The sequence below is a fragment of the Amblyraja radiata genome, chromosome 18 (assembly GCF_010909765.2).
Source record: "Amblyraja radiata isolate CabotCenter1 chromosome 18, sAmbRad1.1.pri, whole genome shotgun sequence".
Taxonomy (NCBI): domain Eukaryota; kingdom Metazoa; phylum Chordata; class Chondrichthyes; order Rajiformes; family Rajidae; genus Amblyraja; species Amblyraja radiata.
In genome coordinates, this window is record NC_045973.1 from 30,166,411 (window position 1) to 30,181,029 (window position 14,619).

General features: G+C 46.8%; 1 protein-coding gene across 1 annotated transcript in view; it reads right to left on the bottom strand.

Annotated features, from left to right (window-relative positions):
* Nucleotides 1-7,618: 7,618 nt before the first annotated feature.
* Nucleotides 7,619-14,619, bottom strand: part of LOC116983322 (high mobility group protein HMGI-C-like) — a 72,687-nt gene continuing 65,686 nt past the window's right edge. The window contains exon 6 of the mRNA XM_033037028.1: nt 7,619-8,284. Within this exon, the coding sequence (XP_032892919.1) occupies nt 8,231-8,284 (54 nt within the window). The 3' untranslated portion in view covers nt 7,619-8,230. The remainder of the gene's footprint in view (nt 8,285-14,619) is intronic.

Below are 14,619 nucleotides of genomic sequence, written 5' to 3' on the forward strand. Positions count from 1 at the left end.
ATACAATCGCTCTACACTTGTAAATCTCTTTTCCATCTGTAAATCTCGCACCATATCTAATTGTTCCAACGATCAGTCTGTGGAACTGATGCGCGACAATGCTGAGAACTATATCCTGCACTCTGTATCTTCCCCTTTGCTATACTTATTGCACTGAGTTTGGCTTAATTGTATTTATATATAGTATTTTAGAGCACTTGCTATATAGAAATGTATATATATATATCTATATCTATACACATACAAACACACATATATATATATGTATATACTTGATATACACATATGCATACCTGATATATGTATACACGATAACAATATATATATATATGTATATACACTATATATATTGTTGATATTGATTCTATTTGTATATAGTAAAGTATAGTACCTGAGTTTGACTTGATTGTATTTATATATAGTAATATGCGATTTGACTGGATAGCATGCAAAACAAGGCTTTCCACTGTACCTCGGTACACGTGACAATAATAAACCTAAACCAAGGTCTAAACATGCAAACGCATCCCAAGTTGGCGTTCTGGGTTTGAGATCAGCAAGTGGGAAACAGTCACTCTGCAGGGCCCTCTTGCCGTTAGTTAACTGGATGCTACAGTGGTCTCTAATGCCCAATAGTCAAAGGTTCAGTTGACCAACTGTTTGTCAATAAAGCACTTAGCATTCCTGACATTAAATCTATCTAACTCTCTCATTTAGCCTGGCATGAAACAACATTAATTCCACAAAATAAGTAATTAAGGTAGCTAGGGTACTGTTCAATTCACCTCTACCCGATTGAGGATATTGGACCTTGTCTAACGAACTGATGCACTGCAATGTGCTACAAAACTGAGAACTATATTCTAGACTCTGTATCTTCCCCTTTACTCTATCTATTGTAGTTGAGTTTAAACTGATTGTATCTATGCATGGCATATCACATCTATTTGGATAGCACGCAAAACAAAGCATTTTACTGTACCTCGGTACATGTGAAAATAATAAATCTAAACCTAAATCTAACTGACCCTGAAAAAAATCCTCAAATATTTTCACCCTTCAATATCTTCACGCTTTGTTTGGTTTCTAGGCTGTTATTTGAAAATCCTTCTTGGCCAACATATCCTTGCAGCCGCTTCCCCCACTACCTTGGCACAAGGATATTTTAGCCAAGAAGGACTTTCTATTCATGAGTGGGGTGGGTGGATTAGGGCAGCTCCCCTTCACAGCAAGGTGGGTATATGGTGGGTATATGGACTGAGTTGCCAGAGGAGGTAGTTGAGGCAGATACTATAACAACACCAAAAAGATATTTGGACAGGTACATGGATAGGAAAGGCTTCCAGGGATATTGGCCGAACATGGGCAGATGGGACCAGTGTAGATGGGCATCTTAGGACAGCATCCCTTCTGGACCCTTGCCCAACAATCGGACCCAACAAGGTCAATGGAAGATGGCAGCTGAAGAACAATGTGCCGTTATGGTACCAATGAACAGTCAAAGCACTGCTTGTGAATACCTTAGAGGTTGAGACCCACATTCATCTCCACGTCCCACAATACAATCTAGGGACCTCTTAAGGTCAACGAGGTTATAGACGTGGCACCCATTGTAAAATGCCACAGTCTGCCGTTGTAATCTTGAGGTAGGTACATGTGAGTGAGGATCAGTTAACAACTGTGCGTTTCCTGATATCTGCTTTACAATGTAACAGCTGAGACTGGAGGTGAGTTTGGTTGATCCTGAGGTGTTTTTGACTGATTCTGGCCATGAATTAACCTCTGAAGCTCATAGCTAGAGCTCCACTGACATTCGGAAGGTTGGGGAGAAACCGGAATGCTGTTCTTGTGTGAAGGAAGAGGGCAAAAGCGATCAAGTGATTAGCCTGAGGAGTGACTTGATGAGTGAGGGGCAGAGGCTAGCAGGGGGGAGGGGGGTTAAACATAAATTGGGTAGATCATATTTTTATCCAGGCTAAAAATGTTACTTAAGATAGGCACAAAGTAACTCAGCGGGTCAGGCAGCCTCTTTAGAGAAAAGGGATGGGTGATGTTTCCCAATGAGAAACGTCACCATCCATTTTCTCTTGAGATGCTGCCTGACCTGTTGAGTTACGGCAGAATATTGTGTCTATCTTTGGTATAAACCAGCATTTACAGTTCCTTGTTTCTACTCTAAAAATGTTACTTACTAGATTTAAGGCAAGAAGTGGGAAAATTAAAGGAGATGTCGGGGGCGTTTTTGTTCTATACAGAGAGTAGTAGGTGCCGGGGGAGGTTGTGAAAGCAGATGCAACAGCAATGTGTAGGAGGATGAGGGGGAATATCTTATAGAGGTGTGTAAATTCATGAGGGGAATATATAGGGTAGATGCACAGAGTCTTTTACCCAGACTCGGGGAATCAAGACCCAGAGGACATAGGTTTAAGGTGAGAGGGAAAAGATTTAATAGGAACCTGAGAGGAAACTTTTTCACACAAGATGGTGATGGGTATATGGATTGAGCTGCCGGAGGAGGTAGATGAGGCAGGTACTATAACATTTAAAAACATTTGGACAGGTACATGGATAGGAAAGGTTTTGTGGATATGGGCCAAACATGGGCAGGCAGGAGCAGTGATCTTGGTCGTCTTGAGCAAGTTGGGCTTGTTTCTATGCTGTAGGACTCTATGACTTATGAAGCCTTTTGATAGGAACAGAAACAGGCTGTGATATAGATCAATACAGGCAGATGGGATTAGTTAGCTTGGGGTCATGGTCAGCATGGATATAGCGGGCTGAAGGGCCTGTTCCAGTGGTGTGCTATGTTCAATGGGAATGGTGATATTTCAAGCAGAGAGACTCCCATGGTGGAAGACATGGAGCAAACTCATCTTGGCCACCTTGGCTGACCACATGGATGGCCACTGAAGACTGTGTGATGGACACAGGTCTTTGGTCAGTGGCTTTACCCTAGGACAGCGCTTCCTAACTAGGTTGGTAAACGCATTGTCCTGCATGGCTTCACAGGCAACCTGGGCCTGGAGCGCTGTCCTAATCCTGTGTTAGATTGGGAAGCGCAGACGGAGGGGCTTTTCAAAGCCGAAGATTTGGATGAATCAAGGCAGGCACTTGAGGCACAGGTTGGTTGGAATGACGGAACAGTTCTATGGGGTGCATGGCCACTCTTGTGCCTACATTCCAAACACTGGCTGTTTTTTTAAAACTTTAAGCTTAGTTTAGGGAGAGAGCCTAGACCATCATTTGACGAGAGGGACTCTGAGGTCCACGAGGAGATGTGTAAGATGATAATACAGTACAGGTTGTGTGTGTGTCTTGCTTTTCTGTTCTTAATGTCTCAGATGCTGGATACACACTCTGAGGTAGTTATGGATTGTGACCAAATACAGTTTAACTATCTTTAAAAAAAAAAAAAAGTGCATGAGTGATGTCTGTAAAAACTGACCAAGGAGATAACAAAAACAGTTTGATATTCCTGAATTGGCTGAGTTACCTGAAAATAAATGCTCTTTTAGAAAACAAAGAAGAAAGAAAGTCATCTTCTCTGTCTCTAAATATTGGTTTGCCATTCAATTCCTGGCCTACTCAGAGGATGATTCCCTCACTGGAGAGAGGGCGGGCCTAGGATACAGATTCCCCCCTCCCTCCCCAAGCCCCCCCCATCGCTGCTGCGTCCTTCCTCCTTCCCGAGTGATACTGACTCGAGAGGGAATCGGCCCCCACCCTACGTCCCCCGCCCCACCCCCCACCCGAGGGGCCCTCCATCAAGGGGCAGAAGCATCAGATCCCTCGAGCACACCTTTCCCCTCAGCTCACTGCAGCCTCTCACCGAGCGGTGGTGGGACCACTATAGTACGTGGTGCACGGACTCTCTACCTTTCTCCAGCGGCACTCTTGCCTCACGGACAATCCAAATTGCCCTCAACTAACTCTACTTTTATGTGGCCGGTTGCAGCCTCTGTGGCACATGCTGATGGCATCATTGAGAGATATGATGGTGTCAAGCAAGGCTGCAGCTCACTGCTTCTCTTCACCTTTCAAGCTCGTTGTCGGCCCGAACCCAAGGCCTTGATCTATAAGAAGGCGGCACCAAGCGCGGGCCACCTTAGCCTTGTCAGTTTAGATTAGTTTAAAGATACTGCATGGAAACAGGCCCTTTGGCTGATCGAGTCCGGTGAGCATCCAGCGATCACCCCATACACTAGTTCTATCCTCCACCTCAACGACAATTTACAGGAGCCAATTAACCTACGATTCTTAGTGGAAAAAATATAAGATTTGACCCTACGCTGAATTATTTTGTTTTCTTTGCACTGGGTTAAACGACAAAACTCTTATTTAAGACGATTTTTAAAAAAAGATTTAGTTTAGAGATACAGCGCGGAAACAAGCCATCCGGCCCACCGGGTCCGCGCCGACCAGTGATCACCCTGCACACTAGCACTATCCTACACACTAGGGATAACTTTCAATGTGGGAGTGTGGGAGGAAACCGGAGCACCCGGAGAAAACCCACGTGGTCACAGAGAGAACGTACGAACTCCGTACAGACAGTAACCGTAGTCAGGATCTAACCCAGGCCTCTGGCGCTGTAAGGCAGCAAATCTACCGCTGCACCACTGTGCTGCCCTGATCAAATTAACTTCTAATTTGTTTTGTGTAGGAAAGAACTGATTTAAACTGAATACAGACACAAAATGGTGGAGTAACTCGGCGGGAGACGCAGCAACTCTGGAGAACATAAATGGGTGACTTTTCCCTGGTTTGTAGAAGCCCTGGTATCTCTCAATGTTGTCATCAGCATTAACCCTGCAAGGACAATGGTTGTAAGCCACATCAGTCAGCTAGCACCAATTTTTGTAGCTGCTCCAAGGAGCCACCACCTTCTTCCAATTGACCCTGGCAGACAGCCTCTTGATGGGGATCCCTCTGTCCTCTCTTAGTACAAAATTGAAACTGTTTCCGGCATTCCACCCTCCTCCCCCGCTCTCCCTCAAGTTGAAGCATGCCAACACCAGGCTCACCGTCTGCAAACTGAGGTTCGACTGTGGTCGAGGGAGCCTTCAAACCAGCATTAGCATTGCACAATTCATCAGTGGCTCTCAAATTATTCAATTGCCCCCTTTCCTCTGCTGAATCTTAGCTCTCTTTGAAGCTTGAAGGCCTCAGTGGTAAACTGCAGTAAGCTGTGGTATTAACATTTCCAAAGTTTGACCATTTATATACACAAAGTTAATGACACATCTATCAACTATCCTCATTTCAATCCCAATCTTTGGCTTCCCAAACATACTTTTCTGGGATTGCTGAGAGTAAACAGTAGCTAATTTGTGTGGCTATAATATTCTGTTTAGAAAGAGGAGGCTTATTCACTAGTTGCTTTTTAGCAAATTATCCTACACTCAAGCACAGACACGCTGGCACATAAAATGACAAATCCTTACTTCAAAATACATCAGCTTTAAAACAGTCTGTGGCATGGTAGGAACTAGCAGTGGGCATAAGGCTATGGAAGTCACTGTTGAGTGTGGCACAGGCCTACCACAACTGCTAATCCACACCTAGACTTTGGGACCCCAGTCCTTGCCGATGCCCTCGAACGAGTGGTTGAGGAGCTGCCAACGAGAGGCAAAGTAGGACAATTCAGCAACGCCATCTCTCATTGGTTCCAAGTGACCACCTTAGCATGGTAATATACCAGGCCTACTCTGATAATGAGAGCCATTGGTACTCGTTGTCATGGCAACAGAAAATGCCCACCCCCTCAAACACTGAGCAATTTGTCACTCCATCCCACTATTTTGGAGGAGAATAATATTGCCCTCCCCACCTGAATTTTCTAATATCCCTCCCATTTCTTGATTAGTACAGGTGTCGGGGGTTATCAGGAGAAGGCAGGTAAATGGGGTTGAGAGGAAAAGATTGATCAGCCATGACTGAATGGTGGAGTAGACTTGATGGGCGAATGGCCTTATTCTGCTCCTAGAACTTATGAACATATGAACTAAGGAGGGAAACTAGGAAATTACTCAACTAGCAAGGCTAAGGTGGCCTGTGTTTGATGCCCCCTTAGGGAGGGGAATTAGTAAATTGGGGTTTGGGGGGGGGGGGGGGGGGAGGGCAATATTTTTCTCCTGCCAAAATTCTCAAGTAAACCAGACTGAAGATATGACATGACGTTAGCGGATTCTGTTAACCGGTCACGTGGAACTAATGAGAGGTTCCCTGCTGGGGACCCATCTCCTGCCCGGACCCGGGCGCCATGCCAACAGAGTTTATGGTCAAGAAAACCAGTCGGGGTTTGGACTGAGCGCACGCACACGCAAGGCAGCCAAACACACAACCGGTCAAAGCGAAACAGTAACAAACAAACAAAATATATATACCAGAGCGCCCTTTTCCCCCGAAAGCAAGGCACGAGGGGCAAAGGGCCAGCTAGTCTCTTAAAAAGCTCAGAAGGGGAAAAAAAGCAAAGTTCTTAACAAGTTACAGCCCAATATTCCTTAGCTGCTTTGCCAGGTGTCATTCCCATGTGAAACATTGGTAACTTAGTCATATACCCATCTTAGATAAATCTTTCAGTGGTTTAGTTTAGTTTAGATATACAGCGCGGAAACAGGCCCTTCGGCCCATCGAGTCTGCGCCGACCAGCGATCCCCGTACATTAACATTATCCTGCACACACTAGGGACAATTTACAATTTTTACCAAGCCAATTAGCCTACAAACTTGCACATCTTTGGAGCATGGGGAGAAACCAGAGATCCTGGATAAAACCCATGAAGATCACGGGGAGAACGTACAAACTCCGTGCAGACAGCACCTACAGTCAGGATCGAACCCGGCTCTCTGGCACTGGTCATCTCTCTGAGTTAGAATCCCAATTTAGCCACTGTTTCTTTTTAGTTTAATTTTGTTTAGCTTACAGATGCAGCGTGGAAACAGGCTCTTCGGCCTACCAAGTCCATGCATCGATCATCCGTTCACACTAGTTCCATGTTATCCCATTTTCTCATCCGCTCCCCACGCACTTGGGGACAATTTACAGAGGCCAATTTACCTACAAACCCGCACGTCTTTGTAGGACGTAGGAGGAAACCAGAGCATCCAGAAGAAACCCACACGACACAGGGAGAATTTGCACCACTCCACACTGGAGAATAAAACCTGAACTTCCACCACCATCACCGGGACAGAAGGGACTTGGTTTAATTTGGGTGAAAGATCTGCAATGCTGGCAAGATTGGGTTATGACTTAGATTCAAAACTAAGGCCTATTTTCACCTGCACCCAAACCTACCCTTGTCAAATGTGGCTGGGGATTTTGCCAGTTTCCCTTCTACCAGCTTCAAGCCCTCCTTATTGTGTTAGAACATGGAGAACTGGAGCCTGAACAGGATATTTGTAAACCCTTCCAATTGTCTGCTCTGTGTGGCGAACTTTCGTTTATTTCGTTGAGAGATGCGGCATGGATGCAGGCCCTTCAGCCCACACTGAGTCCACACCGATCATCGATCACCCGTTCACACTAGTTGTATGTTATTCTCACTGTCCCCTCCACTCCCTACACACTAAGGACCGCTTTTACAGAGGGCCAATTTAACCTACAAACCCGCTGTGCCACTGTGCTGCCCCTAATTAATGAATAGGTTGGACAAACTTGGACTGTTTTCTCTGGAACGTCAGAGGTTGAGAGGCAACCTGATAGAAGTACAGGCATCTTGTGTTTTACTTTCCTGAAAAGCAGCGTGTAATTTAAACCTGAGATCCCTGGGCATTATTTGTTGCTGCTCACCACCGTGTCCCCCTTAAACTAAACCGGGAAGAAAAAGCCACCAAAGAGATAGATATGCCAATGACACCTGTCAACACAGCTAAATTAGGTTGTCCAGTAACCATTTTAAATATATTTCTTAAAGAGAGAGAGAGATTAAAAAAAACCCTGTGCCCACGTGACTGCATTTGTAAACTGTTGCTTATTAATATTCTTAAGAATAGGAACCCATTAAGACCGTTCCCTTGTGACCAAAATGACAAGCGCGAAAGGCTTCAGACCAGTTTCTGAAGTCGGCTGTCCAAATTGGCAGTGGCACAGTTGCGGCAGAAGGAGATTGATAATTAAAACAAAACAGAAAAAGAGAAAAAAAAAAGATTTCTTGTCGTTGCAATCTTCATGGCTTGCTAGGCAACGGTTGCCCAGCCAATGAGGTAGAATATTACTGTGAGGTGGTCAGTTGCCTCCTGAGGTTGATGGTTCCTCTGCTCCCTCTCCAGCCTCTTCCCTCTGTATAGGAAACACAATGAGAACACGGTGTTACTGCCACTGCCTTTCTCTCTACCACCCAGGGGAATCGAGAACCAGACGACATAGGTTTAAGGTGAGGAGGGGGGACAGATTTAATAGGAACTTGAGGGGGTAACCTTTTCACACAAAGGGTCATGGGTGTATGGAATGAGCTGCCGGAGGAGGTAGTTGAGGCTGGGACTATCGCAAACATTTAGACAGGTACATGGATAGGACAGGTTTAGAGGGATATGGGCCAAATGCAGGCAGGTGGGACTAGTGTAGATGGGGGAAGTTGGCCGGTGTGGGCAAGTTGGGCTGAAGAGCCTATTTCTAAGCTGTACGACTCTATGACTCAGGTTCACCACGTGAATTAGCTATGGGTATTAACTTTAGAGATACAGCGCTGAAACGGGCTCTTCGACCCACCGTGTCTGCGCCGACCAGCAATCACACGTTCAACGAGTTCTATCCTACACACTAGGGACCATTTACAGAAGCCAATTAACCAACAAAGCTACGTGCCTTTGGAGTGTGGGAAGAAACCGGAACACTTTGAGAAAAACCAAACGGTCACGGGGGGAACGTACAAACTCCGTACGGACAGCACCGTAGTCAGGATGGAACCCGGGTCTAGGCAGCAACTCTACTGCTCCACCACCCCTGCTGCCCCTAATTACCAAAGAGGAGAGGTTGGACAATTTGGATTGTTTTCTCTGGAACGTCAGAGTGTGAGGGGCATCCTGAGAGAAGCACAGGCACCTCGCATTTTACATTCCTGAAAAACTACATGGAAACTAAACCTGGGTTCCCTGGGTATTTTTAATTGTTGCGTGTGAAAGCTTTCTGTGCATTAATGGACCGCCTTGTTTCCGACAGAACAACAGGAACCTGGATTAGGGGGTATTAGCTACGAGGAGAAGTTGGACACCCTTGGACGGTTTACTCCGGAATGCCAGAGGCTACAGCGAGTCCTGATAGAAGTATATAGGCATTGATAGGGTCGACAGACAGAACGATTTTCACTTGGATGGAAAAATCACATACTGGAGGGCATAGTTTTTAGCTTAGTTTAGATATACAGCATGGCCCACTGAGTCTATGCTGACCATTGGTCACCCGTACACTAGTTCTATGTTATCCCTCTTTTGCATCCTACACACTAGGGGCAATTTACAGAAGCCACATAACCTACAAACCTGCATGCCTTCGGAATGTGGGAGGAAACCGGAGCATCGGGAGAAATCCTACGCAATCACAGGGAGGACGTGCAAACTCTGTACAGACAGTTTGTCAGCTATAAAAACCTGGATGCAACATAATTTCCTCAAACTCAACAGCGATAAGACAGAATTCCTCCTCATAGGCTCCAAAGCCACACTCAGCAAAATCAATAACCCCACTCTCACCATCGACGGCACCACTGTCTCCCCATCTCCCCAGGCCCGCAACCTTGGCGTGATCTTTGATTCCACCCTCTCCCTTGAGCCTCACATCCGCCATGTCATTAAAACCTCCTTCTTTCATCTCCGCAACATCGCCAAACTCAGACCCTCTCTCACTCCGCCTGCTGCTGAAAGACTCATCCATGCCTTCATCTCCTCCCGACTGGACTATTGCAACTCACTTCTCCTTGGCATCAGCTCCACCTACATCAACCGACTCCAACTGGTCCAGAACGCAGCCGCCCGACTCATCACCCACACCAAATCCTGGCATCACATCACTCCAGTCCTCAAAAAACTTCACTGGCTTCCCATCTCCCACCGGATCACCTACAAAATCCTGGTCCTCACCTACAAAGCCCTCCACCATCTGGCCCCCACATATCTCATTGACCTCCTCTCCCCCTACCAACCCTCACGGTCCCTCAGATCCACATCAGCCGGTCTCCTCTCCATCCACAAGTCCAACCTCCGCAGTTTTGGGGACAGAGCCTTCTCCAGGGCAGCTCCCAGGCTCTGGAACTCCCTCCCCCAACTGATCCGCAATTCCGTGTCCCTCCCCATCTTCCAGTCCCGCCTCAAGACCCATCTCTTCACCTCTGCCTATCCTTAGCCCCACGTCCCCGTCCCTTTTCATCTGTGCATTAATTGCCTCATGCTGTGTTTTGTATTGAATTCTGTCTTTACTTTGTGTACTAGTCATGTCTCTACTATTTATTTCATTCCCCTTACATGGATAAGAGTTGGTCCAGCACGGACATCGTGGGCCAAAGGGCCTGTTCTTGTGCTGTACTGTTCCATGTTCCATGTTTTATAAACCACTGTGTTGCCTGCATTGTTTTAGGGAATATCCTGAAGGACACTAAAGAAATACAGGTCTTCCATTCTGCTGTTTCTGTGAGAGGCAAGATGGCGGGAATCTTCAAGATCCAATAGTCTGTTCTTTTAACTTTACGGAGGAGGCTGAGGCATCCTTTCCAAACACTGGTATCTTTCCACTAACAATTCCCTCTTAGGAATAGATACGGCTTATCAGAGAGCCCAGCTGTATCAGGGTTGTGATAAAACACGGTCAAACAGCGGATAACAGATGGTTGGATGGGGGAGTTAAAAGTTCTCCTACACACTCCTTATCAAAGTGGTAGGATCTGAGAATAGTGCTTTGTGAAAGAGCTTTTGCTACAGAAACTGTACCTTCAAATATTAATATGTAGAAAGGAACTGCAGATGCTGGTATATTGCAAAGATAGAGACAAAGTGCTGGAGTAACTCAGCGGATTAGGCAGCATCTTAGACTCAAAGTGCTGGAGTAACTCAGCGGGTCAGGTAGCATCTTAAATACAATGTGCTGGAGTAACTCAGCAGGTCAGGCAGCATGTCGATTGCCTATCAGTGTCTATCTTCAAATATTAACATCCCCTTGCAGAGGCTTATGTACATAAACCCACTCAGACACGACAATGCAGCCCTGTCAGTGAACAGTATGTAGCTCCACACTCTCAGGCCATTATAAATTATCCAATAACTCTGTTGCAAAGAGGGTGACGGCACAGTGGCAGAGCTAGTGGAGCCACTGCTACAGATGTCATCCACTGATGCACCATAGAAAGTATTTCTTCTACAGATGCATCATAGAAAGCATTCTATCGGGATGCTTCACGGCATGGCTTGCGAACAGTTCCATCCAAGACCACAAGAAATTAGAGAGTCATGGATGCAGCCCAGACCATCACACAAACAAACCAACCTCCCTTCCATTGACTCCATTTACACCTTGGCAAGGCCAGCTGCATAATTAAGGACAAGTCTCACCCTGGTCACTCCCTCTTCTCCCCAATCGCCTCTCCCATCAGGAAAGAGGTACAGAAGTGTGAAAACGCACACCTCCAGATTCAGGGGCAGTTTCTTCCAAGCTGTTATCAGGCAACTGAACCATCCTACCAACAACAAGAAAGCAGTCCCTGCCCCTCCCATCTACCTCAATGGAGACCTTCGAACTATGTATAATTGGAAACCGAAGACAGACACAAAACCCTGGAGTAACTCAGGCAACATTTCTGGAGAAAAGGGATAGGTGATGTTTTGGGTCGAGACCCTTCTAGGACATTTTCTTGCACAAAACATTATAGCCTTTATCCTATATCTGTACACTATGAACAGCTCGATTGTAATCATGCATATTCTTTTTGCTGACTGGATAGCATGCAATAGAAACTTTTCATTGTACCTCGGCACACGTGACAATAATAAACTATACGAAACTGCCTCGCTGTACCAGAGACTCGGTTTCGATCCTGACTACAGGTGCTGTCTGTTCAAAAGGGAACTGCAGATGCTGGAATATCGAAGGTACACAAAATTGCTGGGGAAACTCAGCGGGTGCAGCAGCATCTATGGAGCGAAGGAAATAGGCGACGTTTTGGGCCGAAACCCTTCTTCAGACTGATGGGGGGTGGAGGGGGGAGAAAGAAGGAAAAGGGGAGGAGGAGCAAAATTTTGCTAGCCCTTGCTGTCTCCTCCCCTTCCTTAACCCTCTAGCTGTCTCCTCCCACCCTCCCATCCGCCCGCCCTCGGGCTCCTCCTCCTGTCTGTTTGGAGTTTGTACATTCTCCCTGTGACCACGTGGGTTTCCTCCAGGTACTCCGGTTTCCTCCCACATCTCAAAGACGCGTGACTTGGCAGGTTAAGCCGCCGTTGTAGTTGACCCCAGGTGAGTGGCAGAACCTGGGACGAGCCGACGAGAATAAAACTGGAGAGTAAAAACAGGATTACTGATTGATTGAAAAATACTGATTGAACGAAGGATTGAAAGAGAGGAGGGGGCAGGACAAAGCCTGGCGAGTGATAGGTGGATACAGGTGAGGGGGGTTGGGGGGGGGGGGGGGGCGGGGGGAATTGATAGGCAGATGATTGGGCAAAGGTCAGCGCTGAAAAGACAAGGAGTGTGAGATCTAGTGAGGGATTGCAGTGTGTTTGACCACAACGACAGGCTGTGTGCCTGGCAGGAGCAACGTGCTCGCTGTGCTTTGACTCTTGTGACGAGGCAGAGCAAGTGTGGTGGCAGGGCGGCATTGCTGCAATACTTGAGGGATAGTTCCCACGGTTCTTGCCAACTCCGTGCGAGAGACTGCCAGGCAGTGACTGGTGCCAGCTGCATACTAATGGCACTGCAGAAAGAGGATCCGTGTGGGTCTAATTCCATCTGTACAAGTGTAGAGACATTAAGGCCAATGAAACGCTCCGGTGGGAACACAATGCTGCCTTGTTTGCTGGTGAGTAAGTAGGCAGAATTAATTAGAGCACAAGTTCCAGGCGCAGCCTTCAGCACGGGAACACCAAGACCTGTGTTTCCTTTACGATCTCAGTGGGTCCCGATCTGCCTTGTGGCCAATGCCGCGCGGTCACGGTTGTAATGTGGGAACCGCGCGCGTCATCTGTACGCAGCACGCTCCCACAGGCAGCAATGTGATTGAACATGGAAGAAGTACAGCATGGAAACAGGCCCTTCCCCCACAGAGTCAGACAGCACGGAAACAGGCCCTTCAGCCCAACTTGCCCACGCCGACCAAGATGCCTCATCTGCACTAATCCCACCTGCCAGCATTTGGCCCATAGCCCTCTAACCTATCCTATGCATGTACCTGTCCAAATGTCTTTTAAATGTTTTTATAGTACCTGCCGAGAACTATGTCCTCTGGCAGCTCAATCCATATTTAATTTAGTTTAGTTTACTGTCACATGCACCAAGGTACAAAAGCTTTTATTGCGTGCTAACCAGTCTGTGGAAAGACAGCACATGTATATAATCAAGTTGTCCACATGACCCACCACGCTCAGTGTGAAAATGTTGCCCCTCAGGTTCCTATTAATTTTTTATCCTTTCACCTTAAACCTATGTCCTCTAGTTCTTGATTCCTCTATTCTGGGGTAAAAGACTATGCTTTCGCCCTTTCTAGTCCTCATTTTATTGACCTCTACAACATCACCCCTCATCCTCCTGCGCTGCAAGGAATAAAGTCCTAGCCTGCTCAACCTCTCCCTATAGCTCAGCCTCTCGAGTCCTGGAAACATCCTCGTAAATCTTCTTCGCACCTGTTCCAGCTTGACAACAGAACGAGAGAGAGAGGGAAAAAGTGGGAAGAATGTGAGGTAGGGATAGAGAGAGGGGAGAGTAAGCGAGTTCAAACTCAGCAAACAACAGGAATTAATGGGCAGAGGCACATCTGCACAGATGTGGTTGGTGTTGTGAATGGCCTCGTATCCCAATCCCATATCGTCAGCTTTCCTTCAGCCAAACATCAGCTCAAAGTCTCCAGCCCTCAGGTGGAGAAAACTCAAAAGATTCACCCCTCGCTCAACAAAGAGATCAGGATCGCTCTCTCTTTGAGATGATAGACGCAAAGTGCTGGAGTAACTCAACGGGTCAGGCTGCATCTCCGGAGAAAACGAATGGGTGACGTTTCGTGTCGGGACCCTTGTCAGGTCTGAAGAAGGGTCCCGACCCGAAACAGACCAGAGCTCCCCACCGCTGACTCCGTCTGCACTTCACGCTTCCGCCAAGAGGCAGCCAACGTAGTCAAAGACTTGGAAAGATGATGTTTCGAGGACGGGACCCTTTTTCAAACTGAAGAAAGGTCCCGACTGGAAACGTAACCCATCTTTTTCCTCCAGAGATGCTGCCTGACCTGCTGAGTTACTCCAGCACTTTGAGTCTATCTTTGGTTATAAATCAGCATCTGCAGTTCTTTATTTCTACATTTTGTCTCTCTTTGAAATGTTTATCTCAGATAATCCCCTCCAAGCAGGGCATGCAGCCTCTGGGAATCACTCCATCAGTCCTGTCATATTCCCTCTCCCGGCTGGGGTCTGGAAGCAGCTCTGATGAGGCTT